The 16673-nt window shown below is 43.8% G+C and overlaps 2 protein-coding genes across 2 annotated transcripts in view; one reads left to right on the forward strand and one right to left on the reverse strand.

Annotated features, from left to right (window-relative positions):
* Positions 1–848: 848 nt before the first annotated feature.
* Positions 849–10628, reverse strand: DYRK3 (dual specificity tyrosine phosphorylation regulated kinase 3). Its single transcript, XM_081112796.1, has 3 exons — positions 10399–10628; positions 8257–8368; positions 849–2659 (listed from the first exon to the last, which is right to left on the reverse strand). Exons 1-3 carry the CDS (start codon positions 10473–10475, stop codon positions 1088–1090), a joined length of 1761 nt encoding a protein of 586 aa, XP_080968922.1. The 5' UTR covers positions 10476–10628; the 3' UTR covers positions 849–1087.
* A 162-nt stretch (positions 10629–10790) lies between these two features.
* EIF2D (eukaryotic translation initiation factor 2D) overlaps positions 10791–16673 on the forward strand; it is a 40648-nt gene continuing 34765 nt past the window's right edge. The window contains exons 1-2 of the mRNA XM_081112801.1: positions 10791–10858; positions 13058–13221. The gene's annotated coding sequence lies outside the window, so the exon portion shown is untranslated. The remainder of the gene's footprint in view (positions 10859–13057; positions 13222–16673) is intronic.

Raw genomic sequence — 16673 nt, forward strand, 5'->3', positions numbered from 1 at the left:
AAAATGTAGCAAGGAGGCTGGTCCTGGGGCTCTAAGAATGAGGGAACTGCAGATTGCATGCCGACTCCACCTTAGCATCGGGGTCACCTGGGGCAAAGCAGCTGCATCATCTTCCTTAGAGACCAGGGGCAGGAGGCATTGGACTCACTCTAACACCAGTACTCGGTAAAGGGTAAGCTGTCTGCAAAATGCTTCAAGTGCCCAGGAAACAAATCAGAGGCGAAAAGAAGAAAAAAAGTAAGAAATAATAACACATAAAATAAAGCTCTGGTTGGTACGGCTGTGGTTAGAGCACCGAAAAGATGCAGGTTCAATCCCCAGTCAAGGACATGTACCTGAGTTGCATGTTCGATTCCCAGCCCCCACAGGGGCGTGTGAGGGAGGCAACTACTCAATGTGTCTCTCGCACATCGACGTTTCTCTATCTTTCCGGCCCTCTTCCTCTCTCTCTAAAAAAAAAAAAAAAAAAATCAATGGAAAAATAGCCTCAAGTGAGGATAAATAAATAAGCTGCACATCACAAAATCGAAATGAGTCATTGAGAAGCAGAAACACCAGTTCCCCAGGTAACCAACAGCTACCGGGAGCTTCCTTGACCCTGTACTCTGCTATGAGTCCTTTCACCTAGAATGGCCCCAGAAGGGCCTGCTGGGGCTAGAGGTCCAGCCTTGGCTCCCATCCATAACTGCGGCCATGTCCCAGGTTACCCTTCTGGAACAGATGCGGAGGGAGACTAAAAGAGGAATAGTCAGAATAGATTTTTTGGGATACCTTCTATCTAGAGAGAAGAGATTTACAATACAACACACAGGTTGATGTACATCTGACAATAATAACAGAGACGCATTGACCTATAAAAAGTCATTTAATGTATATTCCAGGATGGCCAATACAAGCTGGTTAGGTAATTAGCCCTTGAAGAGTTCTTTTTAGTTATATAAAAATGCTTTGCCTTGTTAAAAAAAAAAAGAAATCTAGTCTAAGAAAAACATATCCACCAATGGCTTGTATTTTTTCCCCATTTTTTTTAGGTTTGCAAGATAGTTAAAAATACATACATGTGCATCTCTGAGCATATAACTGTCCATTAGCTAATCAGTTTTGGCAACACACTGCACAGAGGTATACCACCATTGGTTTCTGACATCAAGTTAGCTTTAAGCTTATTGGCTATGCCAACCACCGGAGGCAGCTTGGAACCCAGGCCCTGGAAAGCATTTGCAGAATTTACTACCCGTTTCCCTGACACCTTCTCCACGGTGAGAGGTTTGGGTACAGACTTGCTAATCCAAGGGTGTCTTAACGCTTGAGCGGGGGTCAGGCGGGCAGTGGGGTCCCACTGAAGACACCTTTTCAAAAACTCTATAAACAAGTAGTCATCACACCCTTTCAGTGCTGTCACCCAGTCTTTGCTGCCTGGGGGACCCCGCTTTTTACCCCTGCGTGAGCGACCCGCCCCAAGCACCACCCTCCCATCTGCCTGCGTCGTCACAGAGCAGTAGCGAGGGAGGCCCTTGGAGTTGATAAAGTACTTGGCCCGTTTGGACTGCTCCAGAAGTTTGGGGGGCGGCATCCCTAGCAGCTCCATCATACAAGCCAGCTGGTCCCCTTCGTCCTCCCCGGGGAAGAGGGGCTGTCCTGTGAGAAGTTCTGCAAGGATGCAGCCAAAGCTCCATATGTCGATAGGCGTGCTGTAGCGGCCTCCTAGGATGATCTCTGGGGCTCTGTAGAAGCGGGACTGGATATACGTGTAAAGCTTCTGGTACTCAAAACAGCTGGACCCGAAGTCAATGACCTTGGTCGCGCTGCGCCCGTGGTGTTTCAGGAGAATGTTTTCGGGCTTCAGGTCACAGTGAATGATCTTATTTTTGTGGAGCGCGTCCAAGGATTGCAAAATGGACTGGGCAAACTTTCGCACGAGCTGGACGCTAAAGCCCTGGAACTTGTTTTTTTTAATGAGCTCGTACAGGTCTATGCTCAGCAATTCGAAGGCCATGCAGACATGGTTCCGGAACGTGAAGCTCTCCAGCATGTGGATAACATTCATGCTGCCGGTTTTATCCTGCTTCCTGAGGTGCTCCAGAATCCGGATCTCCTCGGCGGCTTGCCGATGGAAACGCTTCTCATTGCGCACCATCTTCAGGGCCACATACTGTCGAAGTTTGTGATCATAGACCCGGGCTACCTGTCCAAAACTCCCCTTGCCAATAATTTTCAGCACCTCGTATCGATAAGCGAGGTGGTCTCGAGGTACATGAATATAGGCCCCTTCTGCATCGTCATACCCCCCATTATTGGGACCACCGAGGACTCCATGTCTTTTTTTGGCATTTGGACCCACAAAGTAAATTTCTGGATAATTGAGGATTTCCAGCTTCTCGTAACCGGTGAGCAGGTGCTTGTATTGCTTCAGTGCCTGCTCCGGGGTCAGGGGCACCACTCGGGAAGCTTTGGGTGAACTGCCGGATTTGACCGTATTCAGGCTGTCTGAACTTTTACCCTGAGAAACAGGAGAGCACTTTTCCGAGTCGTGAATGCCATCTGACTGGAAAGTGTCAGATCTTCGGTTGCCAAATTCTTGAAACAGCTCTTCTACCTTCATTTCACCTCCATTCAGAAAGCGCTGGGTATTGTCTCTTGTTAACTGCTCAGTGGTGATCTACGGAGAAGGAAAATGAATATAAGGTGAGAGTCACACAGAAACAGGGGAAGGATGAAAGAATCCTCCCTGACACAACAGAACATATCCAGTCTGAGAAAATGACCCAGAAGTGAGGTAAGGACAGCAGGAGTCTCTGGAAACTGTTACGTTAATTTTCAGACTCCCTGAGGATTCTAGCCACCCCTAGCGCCTCTATGTGCCTTGCTCTGTTCAAGACAGGTCTTCTTACCATACCCTAAGCATTCTAGTTCCTACTAACAGGTATGTCTTTCTACTGAGAGTCCTTTCACCCTAATCACTCAAATCCTACAGTCTTTCAAGCCCAATTCAAGTCCTCTCTCTCCCACTTAGAACTACTCCAAGCCCATACTAAATAACCTTACAGCTTTCCCAGTCTGTACCACAAAATCTGGCGCTTGATTTTATATATATAAATATATATATATACACACACACATACACACAACTGTCTTATATTTTTTACTAATGGTTTCAAGTACCTTCCCAAATGTTAAAGGCATACAAGCAGGATCAAAACAATGTACATGCAAGTGTTCTGTAAATAACAACGTATTATTAAAGAATAGAGGCAGGATTTGAACCCAGGTCTTCTGACTATCTGCAGTGCCCTTCCCATTAACATAACTTGGCACCAGGTTTTCCTACTGCCTGTTCTACTGCTCCCCAGTAGGGCTGAATGCTGACCATGGTCTGGAACCAGCCAAGGCCTCCTCATCTACTCTTAGGTCCCTAAGTAAGTTATTGCAGCCTTCTAGCCCAGCTCATTGAATCACAGAAGTTCTAAGCCAAAGGGAACTCTTGAGACCATCCAGGCCAATTCTTTATGTACCTGAGTACGAGTGAGAAACCAACGCCCCAGTGCTTCTTGTCACACTCTCCCGAAGAGGTACAGGGTCTCTCTCGCTCATATACACATACACCTACTCTTCCTCAGCATGAGCCTCGGCGATGAAGACATATTATTACTCTTTTCACGTGATTTTGCTTAACCTTTGCCTTCAAAAAACAGTAACCCACAAAAGAAAGCTCTACTTACTCCTCTGAAATGAGACAAGATTCTTTGAAATTAGATGGAAGAAAAGCAAAAAATTCAAACACTAAAAAACAAAATAAAAAAAATATGAACAATGTAAAAAGGTGCTAGAAGAAGGAAAAAAAGTTAACTCTGTCGTTAAAAAAATGATGGGACACTTCAAAGGACTTCTGTTTTTCTTAATCAACCCCGAAGAGCTGTACTCCCGATCGTTTGATAATTTCTGACAGCCTCTATGATCAAGGATAGGTAATTCCAGGGGAGCTCTTAACTATAGTCGCAATCCCCCCAAAATATGATGAAATGTAAAGGTAGTGACATAAAATGGCCAAGCCTTTAAAAAACAGAACTTTAATATAAACTAAACAAGCAACACCTGGCCTATTACCTTGAATAAATAAAATACAAAAGATGAAAATATAAACAACAAAAAAAGGATGAAAGTATTCAAGTGTTGACATACTCTTTTAAAGACAGCTCCCAATCTAAGTTATAAAAGCAAAATATTCATTCTTGCCTCCTCCTTTTAGATCTTTTAATCAACTGAAACATTCACAGAGTACTACAGTTAAGAAATGAGGTGTTACACAATCTTACACAAAAGCAGCCTGAACAACTACAGCCACACTTTGGCATTTAGTTTTGAAGTAAGGAGGCGAGATATGGACCAGGAAAAAAATCTCCCTTATCCTAAGTAGATAACTATCACTGGTCAAAAAACTAAAATAGGGCCCTAACTGGTTTGGCTCAGTGGATAGAGTGTCAGCCTGCGGACTCAAGGATCCCAGGTTCGATTCTGGTCAAGGGCATGTACCTTGGTTGCGGGCACATCCCCAGTAGGGAGTGTGCAGGAGGCAGCTAATCGATGTTTCTCTCTCATTGATGTTTCTAACTCTCTATCCCTTCCCCTTCCTCTCTGTAAAAAATCTATAAAATATATTAAAAAAAACAAACAAACAACTAAAATAGGCCTGCAGACAGAACCTAAATACCTTGCTAAGATAGAAAATATAGTGCACGGTTTTTTTCTCATCAGTAATTAAGTCAAATAACTATTCCTGTTTTTAAGGATGAAAAATAGAAGAGGGTCCTATCTCTCCATCCAACATTCAGATGAACATTTATTGTTCACTATTACAAATGCTACGAAAAAACACGTGTTCTCAAGGAACGACAATCTATTAGGAGAGACTTCCGTTGAACTAGGGAATTATACATGTTTGGCTTTAGGTAGATTTACATAACAAAATGAACATTGGCGTACATCTCAGCCAGTTTTCTTTAAAATTTTTACTCTCTAACTTAAATGCATCTGAATATTGACCGCTAGTCCTGGGGAACCCATTCTGAAGCAATGTGAAGTCAGAAGGCTTGGGTTGGGGTCCCGTCTACACTGCTTCAAAGCTGTAAGTCCCCGGGCAGGTAGCTTAACCTTTAGCCCAGTTTCTTGGCCTCAGTTTATCTGTAGAATGTGGGCAGTAATGCCTGATGTTGTGTGAATCAAATGATGATGATGATAATATACGTGAAAGGCTCTCACAAACTAGAAAACATTTAAAAAATACTGGTAACAATAATGCTCAATATATAAGATTTAAACCCCTAAACACTCTCCCTTTCCCCTTTCAGTTTATCTCTTCTCTCTGGGGGACCTTCTTCCGTATTGCCAGTCTCCCTCTACTAGACGTCTGCACTAACATGCCTCCTGCTCCATCAAACCCCCAAAACAGGCCTTCCCTTAGGACGCACAGAATCACCTCACCCACTGTCTCCCCCACATAAAACTTGCTTTCAACTTGCTATACAATTGAATGTGTTACCTCTCCAGAGATATTTGAACTTTAATGGAAGATCAATGCCTTAACTCAAAGGAATGCCTCTCTAGGAACTGCAGCCATCAGTGGCCAGCTGGTGGGAAAGGGATTTGTGGTCCAGGGCCCACCCCTGGGCATCTCACCTACTCTGCCTACATGTAAGGCTGCGCTGGCTCTGGAGGTCTTCGTCTCTGTTTGCGATAAAGAGAGGGTCTCAGGTTCAGAACATGAATAAGAACAGATATAAAACAGAAATTTAATTTCCATAGAATTATTACAATAAGATTTAAAAAGATCATTTTGATTTCCTGACTCGTGGTTTTCCCTAATAGTGAGCCTAAATCTCTCCCCCCTCAAAATTAAGCCTTGTTTTGCTCTCTGGAACTATATAGAAGCATCCAAATTTCATGTAAATGCTCTCAGATACCTACAAGGGGCTGCCCTGCCCCCCACCAGCTTTTTCTATGACATTAGAATGTCATCCCCATGACATTCTCTACCTCCCACGCTGTGTCAGATTCCCTTACTATCCTATTCATATTCTCCATACAGGCTGCACTTTATGTTTCTCTTCAAGTGGAGCTCCCAGAACAGAACATGATGCCTCAGGTGTAGTTCCCTATGGATTACCAAGGTTCCAATCTCCAGTGAATCTGAAGAATTCCAGGAAGGAATTTTTCCATACAGGGAGGGGTTTTCTCCTTAGCTTGCTTTCTTTTCCTGTAAATATCTCAAATACCGGCCTGAATCAATTATGTATCAAGTCTGCTGTGCTATAAATAAAATCTCCCTTCCATTGTTCTAGGAGACTCTTCGAGTTTTCACACGTGTTACAGTATAACAGTTTTAAACCATTGTATATCCCTGGTCTTGGGTTTATAATCACAATAAACAAGTAATGTGCATGATCACCTATATCGAATATCTTAACTATGTAATTATATCCAGAGAAACAGAAAATGCCAGATGAATTATGTTTTATTTAAGAATGCTTCATATATACTATTAATGGGGAGGTCTCTTGACATTTCAAGTCTTAAAGATCTTGTTGAGAAATTCAGAAAAAATTAGCCTTCTCACCCATATAGAAAACACTACCCTTCCTAAGTTCTTGACCTAAAATCTCTGCAACCCAACACTTAACCCAATAAAAGCCCATGAGCAGATAATGTGCAGTTTACAATGAGGATGCAATCACATCTTGGATAAATAAGGATGCTAAAAGACTTTGTGAAAATAGCAATAGGCTGTTGAGACAGATTCATGGCATCATGAACTATAAGTGTAACCGAGAAGTCAAAAAGCATTTTTCTGCAAAATTTGCAAAGACATTGGGTTAGAATCTAAAATCTTGTGTTTCCCCAAAATTGTTTACTCTGAATACCATACAGTAAGAAGTTAATTTTGGTCCTGACACATACAATGTAACTGACCTACTGGAAGATGATTAGCATTAGCGGACCCTGAATTAAAGTTACAATGAATTTTAAGTCAAATGGTAATGTATCAGCCTCCTATAGAACGGTGCTAATTGGCAGCAAGTCATCAAGAAATCGGAGGGTCAACACAAGGAATATGTGGTTCTGGGCTTCTCCGAGGTTTTTACATATTAAAGAAATAAACTTACAGAGAATGGAAAGGAACCTTACTTCCCTCCAGAGAGAGTTTAAAAATAGGGTGACCAGCCTTCCAAATATATTTAGCCCATACTTTGTATTATTATTAGCTTTGAAAGTACTGAAAAGGTTGATCAGCAAAAGCTGACAAAAAAAATTGGGAAGGACTAGGAAAAATACAAGTAATTTTTTTCATATAGAAACAATTTTAGGTCTTCAACACAGAAATATGAAGGAGAAATATTACAAATTAGTCTTTTCAATTATTCCATTTGTTCATTAGATGCAGCAAATTTTAAAGTCATAGGATAGCTTCTCCCTATCATGGAACTTGTCCAAACCCTGCTCTCCTTGCTATACTGAGGGAATATGAATTAATTTTTTTATTATCTTAAGTAAAATAGTGTCCAAAGCTAAATTTCTGCAGTCTCCAAAATAATTAAATGCCTCAAAAAACCAAACTGTGCTGTTATGTTTTATTTATGAGCTATAAAATGGGTGTCTTCAAACTGATGGCTGCCAGAGGGGTAAGGGGAAGGAAATTAAGCACAAACTTCCAATTATAAAACAAGTCATGCGATGAAAAGGGAACACAGTCAATATCATAACCATGCATGGTGCCAGGTGGATACTGGACTTTTATTACTTTGTAAGTTATATAAATGTATATAAATAAACTATAATTAAGAATACATTTTAAAAAGAAAACGTGAAACTAAAAAAAATGGTTCTCTTTAGCATACTAATAAGCTAAAACCACACTTCTATAGCGTAGAGGGAAAACCTGTAGATCTTTGAATTCAGGGATATTTTCTATTCCTTGTTTTTGTTAAATGGAGCCTTTGAATACAGCGTATATCATGTCATAACAAAACAAACATTCCCTAGATAAAAGCAGCATATGATTTTCTTCCTAAGACCATGTGTGTATCCCAGTGATTGAAAGGAATCGGTGAATAACAGAAGTTATTATTCCAAAGTCAAGAGAAAGCCAAAAGGAAACAAAGTCTGGGTTGCCAGTGAGACGTAACTGTCCCTTGGGCATTAAGTAGCACTTCCTCCTTTCCAAGACAATTAATTACAGCACACAGAATGACCTCATTGACTTACATTTAGTCTTCTGGGTAGAGGTGGCTCAGAAGGATTGCAGAGAACATTTGAACAGGGTGGGCATTTGGTTTCATCTATCATCATGAAGGTATCATAGACACCATCCCCCAATCTAGTTGAAAGGATTGCAGATAAGATCTGTTAGTAACTGAAGTACGCAAATTTTTATTTCCAAAACATCCTGTGTCTTAACTGCTTCACATCTGCCACAAGAATAGTGAATACACGTAACTGTCTACATTGCACTGGGGTGTTTGGCAAAGGAAGAAAGAAAACCTACATTTTACAAGTAGAGCATTTCTAGGTTTGTATTTTGAAATTGTTAAAACAAGTCTTACTTTCTGAATGCTGCTAAAAAGAGGGACTATCAAAAAGATTTCATAGCCCTAACCGGTTTGGCTCAGTGGATAGAGCCTCGGCCTGCGGACTGAAGGGTGCCGGGTTCGATTCCGGTCAGGGGCATGTACCTTGGTTGCGGGCACATCCCCACTGGGAGGTGTGCAGGGGGCGGCTGATCGATGTTTCTCTCTCATTGATGTTTCTAACTCTCTATCCCTCTCCCTTCCTCTCTGTAAAAAGTCAATAAAACATATTTAAAAAAAAAGATTTTATGTAACTTACTACTTAATTACATTCTGAAGCCTAAAAACTAACCAGAACATAAAAAAATAAAATAAAATAAAAGACAAAAGTTACTGAATTTCCAAGACTTGGATTCTAATCTCAGCTCTACCACTGGCTGCACTGCATCCCTCCTGAGCCAGTTTCCACATGCCTCAATGGGAAGAATAATTCTAGTCTACACCTTCCGGGTCTTACAGGCAAGAAATAAAAGGCCTTCTTAGGGCTTTTTTTTTTTTTTTTTTTTTTTTTTTAACGTAACCTATGTAGCATCTACTTAAGTTGTAGAAAAATACAGCAAAAACTACAGCAAAAAAATCCTCTAAATCACAAAATGTACTAAATTTCACTTCTTTTTATCCACTCCATTTTCTAGTGGATGGTGGACGCTAAATGCTAAATGATTAAGGATGGTCTCTTCTTTAACACTGCGCCTACACCACCGTAAGGAAACACAAAAGATGAAAAGGGATTTATTTAATCCACAAGATGGCCCTGATTAATGTATTTCATCTGCCACCAAAAACATGGATTTCCCAGTTTCATGGATTTCCCAGCATGTCATTTTTATATGCTATACAATGATGATGACCGTGATGCAGGGAAAAGGCTTTTTTTTTTTAATCTTTAAAATATGCTAGAATATTTCCGTTGCCTTTAAAAACTGTTTTGTAAAAATTCATTCTAGGGTTTTCTTAATTGATGTTGTAAGAATAGACACAGTAAAAAAAAATAAAACAGAAAACACTACAAATATTTTTGAAATGTTCTTTTTAAAACGTGCTCGCCTTCTGACAGAAGCACTTGTATCTTTAACGAAAACTGCTTCACCGACAAAAACCAAAAATTCTGGATGTGACTCCGTCTGCCAACAGAATGCATAGAACCAACAAAACGGGACAGACGTCCACGTTTAAAAAAGAAAAAAGATATAGAAGATCTGCAGATTTCTCATAAATCCCCAGAGGAAATTACCCAAAGGAAGTCTCCATGCAAATGAAGCGAGCAGGGGGGCCCTCTGCCCGTTTAGGTGTAACATACCATGCAAGGTGGAGTATCTCTCAAAATAGGATCCCTGAAGTCCAGGCAGCAGAGCCCCTCACCTGCAGATCCAAAGCCAACCGCACCCCTCCCCTCAAAGCCCCAAGAGTTCAGCCCTTGGTGATCTGCTCTGAGCAACAGGGCTTCTCTGAAAGCGAATGCTCCCTGTCTCCCCCAGTTGGCTAAAAAGTCCCGGCTTCTCAGAGTTCCTTACCATATAGCCCCCGAGGGCTTCAGAGATAATCCCGAGGGTGGGAATTACTCTTGCCCTAAATCCGCTCCAGCTCCCTCCCCGGCTCTCGGGGGGCTGGGGGGAGGGGAGCAGAAGAGGAAGAGGGTGGGCCGGCTCCTGGGGGTGGGTCAGATCCCTTCCTTCGTCCCTCCCGCTGGGGTCCAGGCCTTCCCCGCCCCCCGGCCTCGCCAGCCAGCGCCAGCCGCTCGATCGGGCGCTCCCAGCCCGTTACCCAGCGGCGCCGTTACCTCCGCTGCTGGGGCGGGAGTCCGGCTCCAGGCGGCCCCGCATCCTTCCGCCCGGGCCCGCGAGCCGAGCCTCCCATCGGCTAGCTCGGGACCCCCGGGGGGAGGGGCGGCGGTTGGAGGGCCCGACGGGCGGCGTCCACCTGCGCTGGGACAGCCGCCTCCCGGGCCACGATGCCTCCCCGGGGACTCTCGTGCAGACACTGCAGCTCCACGCGCCTTGGCTCGCGACTGGCCGGGCAGGGGAGGGAGGAGAGGAGAGGCAGGCGGGCGGGGCAGCAGTGTGGTCGCCTAGCAACCGGGCACGCCCCGGGACACGCCTCTGCGCAAAGACGCGTGACGCACGGGGGCGGGGCCCGAGGCCTCTGCCCACCGCGCAGGCGCCGTCCGGGGGAGGTTCGCCGCGAGGGGCCGCCGGGCGGACAGGTTCTGCTGGCGGCGAGCGGAGGGCGGCGGCCCGGAGGTGAGGAAGGTGGAGGGTTGTGCAAGTAGCTCTGGGTCCCACTTCTGACTCAGAAGTCTGCTGGCCCTTAACATGTTGCAGCCTGGAGTTCCAAAAACACTCTCTGGAACGTGAATTTTTTAAAAATGTGTAATTTTTGTAGACCTCTCTACGGAGCGGCCACCCCTCCCCCCACATGGGCCAGTAAGTTACGTAGGAGAGCGATAATAAGCCCAGTTCGTGACGCTGCCGGTGCTTTCGAACGTTATATTGTTTTTCTTTCATCTCAGTAACCAGACCAGAGGACAGCCCCCTGGGACAGCTTTCGGCGCTCTTTCCCAGAACGTAAACCGAGGACTGAGTGCCCTGCAGTGGGACGCTACGGATGGTAGGTCTCCAAGAGCCCTTCTAGGGTCGAGGAGACGGAGGCCGGAGGAGCCGTGCGCCCCAGGATCTTCTAATAATAATTTTTTATTGATTAGAGTCTAATTGGCAAAACCTGAACTAGCTAAGTGTGCGAGTTCCCCAGCCTTCCTCCCGCTGCCCCTTGGAAACAGGCTTTTCCTGCCCTTTCCTTTGGCATGTGTGTGTGGAGTCAGTGTCAGACGGATTTTTGGTAGTTGAGACGAAAGTGAGAGGAAAAGACGTTAAAATAGAAGAGCACAAGTGGGTGTTTTCTTGAGCACCTAATCGGATTTTCCAAACCTGCCCGGCGCGAGGCCACCTGACCCTCATGAAAGGAGCAGAACGCTGCTGTGTTCAGCAAATGCCGAACATGGGCGCCACCTGGTGGGGTTTGGGGGACCCGTTGACCCAACCAGTGGTTCTCAACCTTCCTAATGCCGCGACCCTTTAATACAGTTCCTCATGTTGTGGTGACCCCCAACCATAAAATTATTTTCGTTGCTACTTCGTAACTGTAATTTTGCTACTGTTATGAATCGTAATGTAAATTTCTGATATGCAGGATGTATTTTCATTGTTCGCGACCCGCAGGTTGAGAACCGCGGCTAGTCCGTAAGTTGAAAAAAATGTCCATCCAAGGCTCATTTGCGTGTGACTAAAAGTCATTTTTCTGGCTTTCATGTTTCCAAGTAAACATGCCCTTAAAATCCAAAGGCTCTTCACTTATTAAATTAAGAATGTATTCGTTTGGGGGAATTTTATTCTTTGTGATCAATGATGCTTTAGCCTCTGATGTACATATAATTGAAAATGTTGTCTTCCATGATGCTTTAAGAAATGTTTCCAATTTTATAAAGAAGTTTTTTTTGCTTCCCACCCCCAGAGCAATCCTGTTTTCTTATAGGTTTGTATTTGGGCTCCAGTGGAAACCTTTGTTTAAACAAAATCCCATGGCAACAAAGGTTTGAGCTAGATTGTTGCTGAGGCCCCTTTCGGCTCTAAGATGGCAAAATCCTATTATTAATAATCACTGTCCTTGGTACCGATGTGTGGACACCTCAGACCACTTGGCATGGGACTTGCCCCACAAGTTTTGTTATTACCTCATTCTGAATCACTGCTTTGAGAGGATTGGGTCTCTGTCTGTGTTCCAGGAGTACCTCTGTGAGCCAACCTGAAGCATCCCTGCTCTCGTCCTCCCCTGAGACAGAAAACACCAATCCTTTACCTTGCCGCTATTGTTCCCATGGTCAAGGGGTGGGGAGGATTCCTTGAGGTGGCTAGAGCCTCATAAATCTCTAACTTTAGTGACCCAAGTACTTTGCAGGATTTCGTCCAAGAGGCCCTGATTTAACAGTCGGCTGGGTTAAAGTCCCCCACTGAGCTGCAGGCAGCTCCTCACCATTCACACCCTTTCTTCCCCTCCAAAGTCTCACACATTCTTTGCAGCTGCTCCCCTAAAGTAATGAAGACTATTTTACCAGGTCTTTTTTTAAAATGTTTTTTATTGATTTTAGAGGAAGGAGGAGAGAGAGAAACATCAATGATGAGAGAGAATCATCAGTTGGCTGCCTCCTGCATGTCCCCTACTGGGGATCGAGCCCAAAACGTGGGCATGTGCCCTGACTGGAATTGAGCTGTGACCTCCTGGTTCATAGGTTGACGTTCAACTACTGAGCCACTCCTGCCGGGCTATTTTCCCAGTTCTTGAATCTGGCCAGCCATATGAGTTGCTTTGACCAATAGAAACTGACAGAATTGTGTGATTAGGAGTCTAAGCCTCCAGACCTTACAGGTTCTCTCTTATGCTCTTAGATGCTGCCACCATGTGGACAAATCTGAACTAGATTGGTGGAGAATCCTCAGCCAGACGGGTGAGAGAGGCCATCCAGCAGAATTGTGTTGCCAGATGACAGCATTCACATGAGGATCCCAAGCAAAGCCAGCAGAAGAACCAAGTCAACAGACCCTCGAGAACTGTGAGCAAATAAAATGATTATTTTAAGCCACTACATTTTGGGGTGCTGCAATAAATAAATACCGGTACTTTTGAAAAATATCCATTCTGACCTACCCTCGAATCCCTCCAGATCTAATCTAATGATGAAGAATTTCTTGATAAGGGGCTCCAGTGATATATATTTTTAAATCTTTATTGTTGAGAGTATTACAGATATCCCCCTTTCCCCCCCCATTGCATCCCTCTACCCGGTTCCCACCCCACCCCACCCCAGGCCTTCACCACCCTATTGTCTGTGTCTATAGGTAAGATCTTTGGTTAATCTCTTCCTGCCCCCTCCCCCCTTCCCTCTGAGATTTGTTAGTCTGTACCATGCTTTTATGCCTCTGATTCTATTTTATTCACCAGTTTATTTTGTTCATTAGATTTCTTGTTCATTTATTTTGATTTTTAGATTCAATTATTGATATGTATTTGTTGACATTTTAGTGTTCATATATTTTATTCCTTCTCCTCCTCCTCCTCCTCCTCCTCCCTTCTCTTCTTCTTTTCTTCCTCCTCCTCTTCTTTTTCCTCCTCCTCTTCTTAAAGAATACCCTTCAACATTACATGTAATACTGGTTTGGTGGTGATGAACTCCTTTAACTTTTTCTTATTTGTGAAGCTCTTTATCTGACCCTCAATTCTAAATGAGAGCTTTGCTGGGTAGAGTAATCTTGGTTGTAGGTCATTGCTCTTCATCACTTTGAGTATTTCTTGTCACTCCCTTCTGGCCTGCAAAGTTTCTGTTGAGAAATCAGCTGATGGTCATACGGGCACTCTCTTGTAGGTAACTAACTGCTTTTCTCTTGTTGCTGTTAAGATTCTCTCTTTGTCTTTAACCCTTGGATTTTTAATTATGATGTGTCTTAGTGTGGGCCTCTTTGGGTTCCTCTTGTGTAGGACTCTCTGTGCTTCCTGGACTTGCAAGTCTATTTCTTTCACCAGGTAGGGGAAGTTTTCTGTCGTTATTTTTTTCCATCTACTGTATTGTTGAGTGTAAATTATTCTTTATTTCAGTTGGTGTATGTTAACTTTTGACTGGTCCTTTTTCATGTCTTTGACATTCTCACTAAGATCCTTGAAAGTTCATTGAGTAACTTTATAACCATGGTTTTGAACTCTGTATCTAGTAGTTTGCTTGCTTCCATTTCTTTCATTTATGGCATGCTTCTTTGTCTCTGCATTTTGGTTGCTTCCCTGTGTTTGTTTCTATGTATTAGGTAGAGCGCTATGTCTCCTGGAATTGATAGAGTGGCTTTGTGTAGTAGGTGTCCTGTAGGCCCCAGTGGCTGAGCCTCCCCAGTCACCTGAGCTGGGCACTCTAGGAGCACCCCTGTGTGGGCTGTGTGCACAGTCTTGTAGTTAAGCCTTGATTGTTGTTGGCATCACCAGGAGGCGTTGACCTCCAGGCCAATTGGCTGTGAGGACCAGCTGCGACTACAGTGGGAGAGCAGCTGTGCAGGATACACTCCTATGGAACAGGACTTGCTTCAGTGGGGCTTTGGTGCTCACTAAGTCTGCCCCTTGAGTGTGTCGCTTATGGATGTGTAGAGTTGTAATCTGTTATGGTCTGAAGCTGTCCACCAGGTGTACTGGATCTAGGGCCTCCAGGGAGGTGCAAAGTCAGCCATTGCCTGGGGCCACTCGGCAGGAGCCACAGAGGGGTCAGCAGAGGGCTGCTATTTGCTATTTGTATTGGGCTTGGAGGTGCCCAGGTGAGGCCCAGCTATGAAGCAAGGCAGGCTGGTGCTAGTGCCAGGTCTTGGGGCATGCTGTCACAACCTGAAGTTTGTTTAAGAGACTTTAGCAAAGGCTGAAGCCTGAGACAGGACAGGCCATTCATATGGAAAAGCTGCTGCAAACAGCTTGGGTGGGCCTGTAAATTGGATGGAGTGAGTCTCAGGGAATACCCAGGGCAGAACAGTGTGCTCCAGGCTGATAGAGACTCAGAGATGCTGCCAATCAGCCTTGTGAGAGGGGAGGTCCCAGCACTGGAACAATGACCCCTGTGAGCACCCCCATCTGGGAGAAAGCCACCCCTGAGTTCCTGCCCTGATGCCAGACAAGCCAGTTCCTCCCCGTGTGTGTCTGGGTCCCCTGGCACTGGAGCTCAGAAGAAGCAGGATGTGTAAGTTTGTGTGTGGGCTCCTTAAGAGGAACACTGGGATTTCAGCAGCCTCCTTGTCACTCAGCCACAATCCAGCCTGGTTTTTTGTTTTGTTTTGTTTAAATAATTCTTTATTGTTGAATGTATTACATATGTCCCCTTCTTGCCCCCCCCGCCCCAGGCTTTCAGCATCCTATTGTCTGTGTCCATGATTTATTTATATATGCATACAAAGTTTTTGGTTGATTACCTCCCACCCACTCACCACCCTCCCCCACCTTTCCTCTGAGATTCTGCACTCTGTTCCATGCTTCCATGTCTCTGGATACACTCCTTTCATCAGTTTATTTTGTTACTTAGATTCCACGTATGAGTGCGATCATGTGATATTTGTCTTTCTCTGACTGACTTATTTCACTTAGCATGATACTCTCCAGGTCCCTCCTTGCTGTCTCAAAGGGTAAGAGATTCTTCTTTTTACAGCTGCATAGTATTCCATGGTATAAATGTACCAAAGCTTTTTTTATCCATTTATCTACTGATGGACACTTGGGCTCTTCCCAGATCATAGCTATTGTAAATTGTGCTGCTATGAACATAGGGGTGCATACATTCTTTCTGATTGGTGCTTTGGGTTTCTTAGGATATATTCCTAGAAGTGGGATCACTGAGTCAGATGGCAGTTCCATATTTAATTTTTTGAGGAAACTCCATGCTGTTTTCCATAATGGTTGCACCAGTCTGCATTTCCACCAGCAATGTACTAGGGATCCCTTTTTTTCACATTCTTGCCAGCACTTGTCATTTGTTGATTTGTTGATGGTAGCCATTCTGGCAGGTGTGAGATTGCCATTTTAATTTGCACTGATGATCAGTGACTTTGAGCATTTTTTCATATGTCTCTTGGACATCTGTGTGTCCTCTTTGGAGAAGTATCTATTTAACATCCTTTGCCCATTTTTAATTGGATTGTTTGTCCTCCTTTTGTTAAGTTGTTTGAGTTCCTTAACATATTTCGATATTAACCCTTTATCAGATGTATCCTTGCCAAATATGTTCTCCCAAACAGTGGGAGCTCTCTTTGTTTTATGGATGGTTTCTTTTGCTGTGCAGAGCTTTTTATTTTGATGTAGCCCCATTTATTTATTTTCCCCTTAGTTTTCCTTTGCCATAAGAGATGTATTGGTAAACATATTGCTATAAGAGATGTCTGAGGTTTTACTGCCTATGGTTTCTTCTAGGATTTTTATGGTTTCACGACTTAAATTTAAGTCTTTTATCCATTTTGAGTTTATTCTTGTGTATGGTGTAATTTGGTGGTC

This window comes from Myotis nattereri, assembly GCF_964212035.1.
Source record: "Myotis nattereri genome assembly, chromosome: 18".
NCBI lineage: Eukaryota > Metazoa > Chordata > Mammalia > Chiroptera > Vespertilionidae > Myotis > Myotis nattereri.

What these genes read in the sequence shown, in the direction of transcription:
- DYRK3 (XM_081112796.1), bottom strand. Translation starts at nt 10,475, where the DNA reads ATGGGAGGCTCGGCTCGCGGGCCCGGGCGGAAGGATGCGGGGCCGCCT. An exon ending in CTCCCGCCCCAGCAGCGGAG is followed by an intron (nt 8,369 to 10,398) that starts GTAACGGCGCCG and finishes CCTTTCAACTAG; the next exon opens with ATTGGGGGATGGTGTCTATG. An exon ending in CTCTACCCAGAAGACTAAAT is followed by an intron (nt 2,660 to 8,256) that starts GTAAGTCAATGA and finishes CCTTCTCCGTAG; the next exon opens with ATCACCACTGAGCAGTTAAC.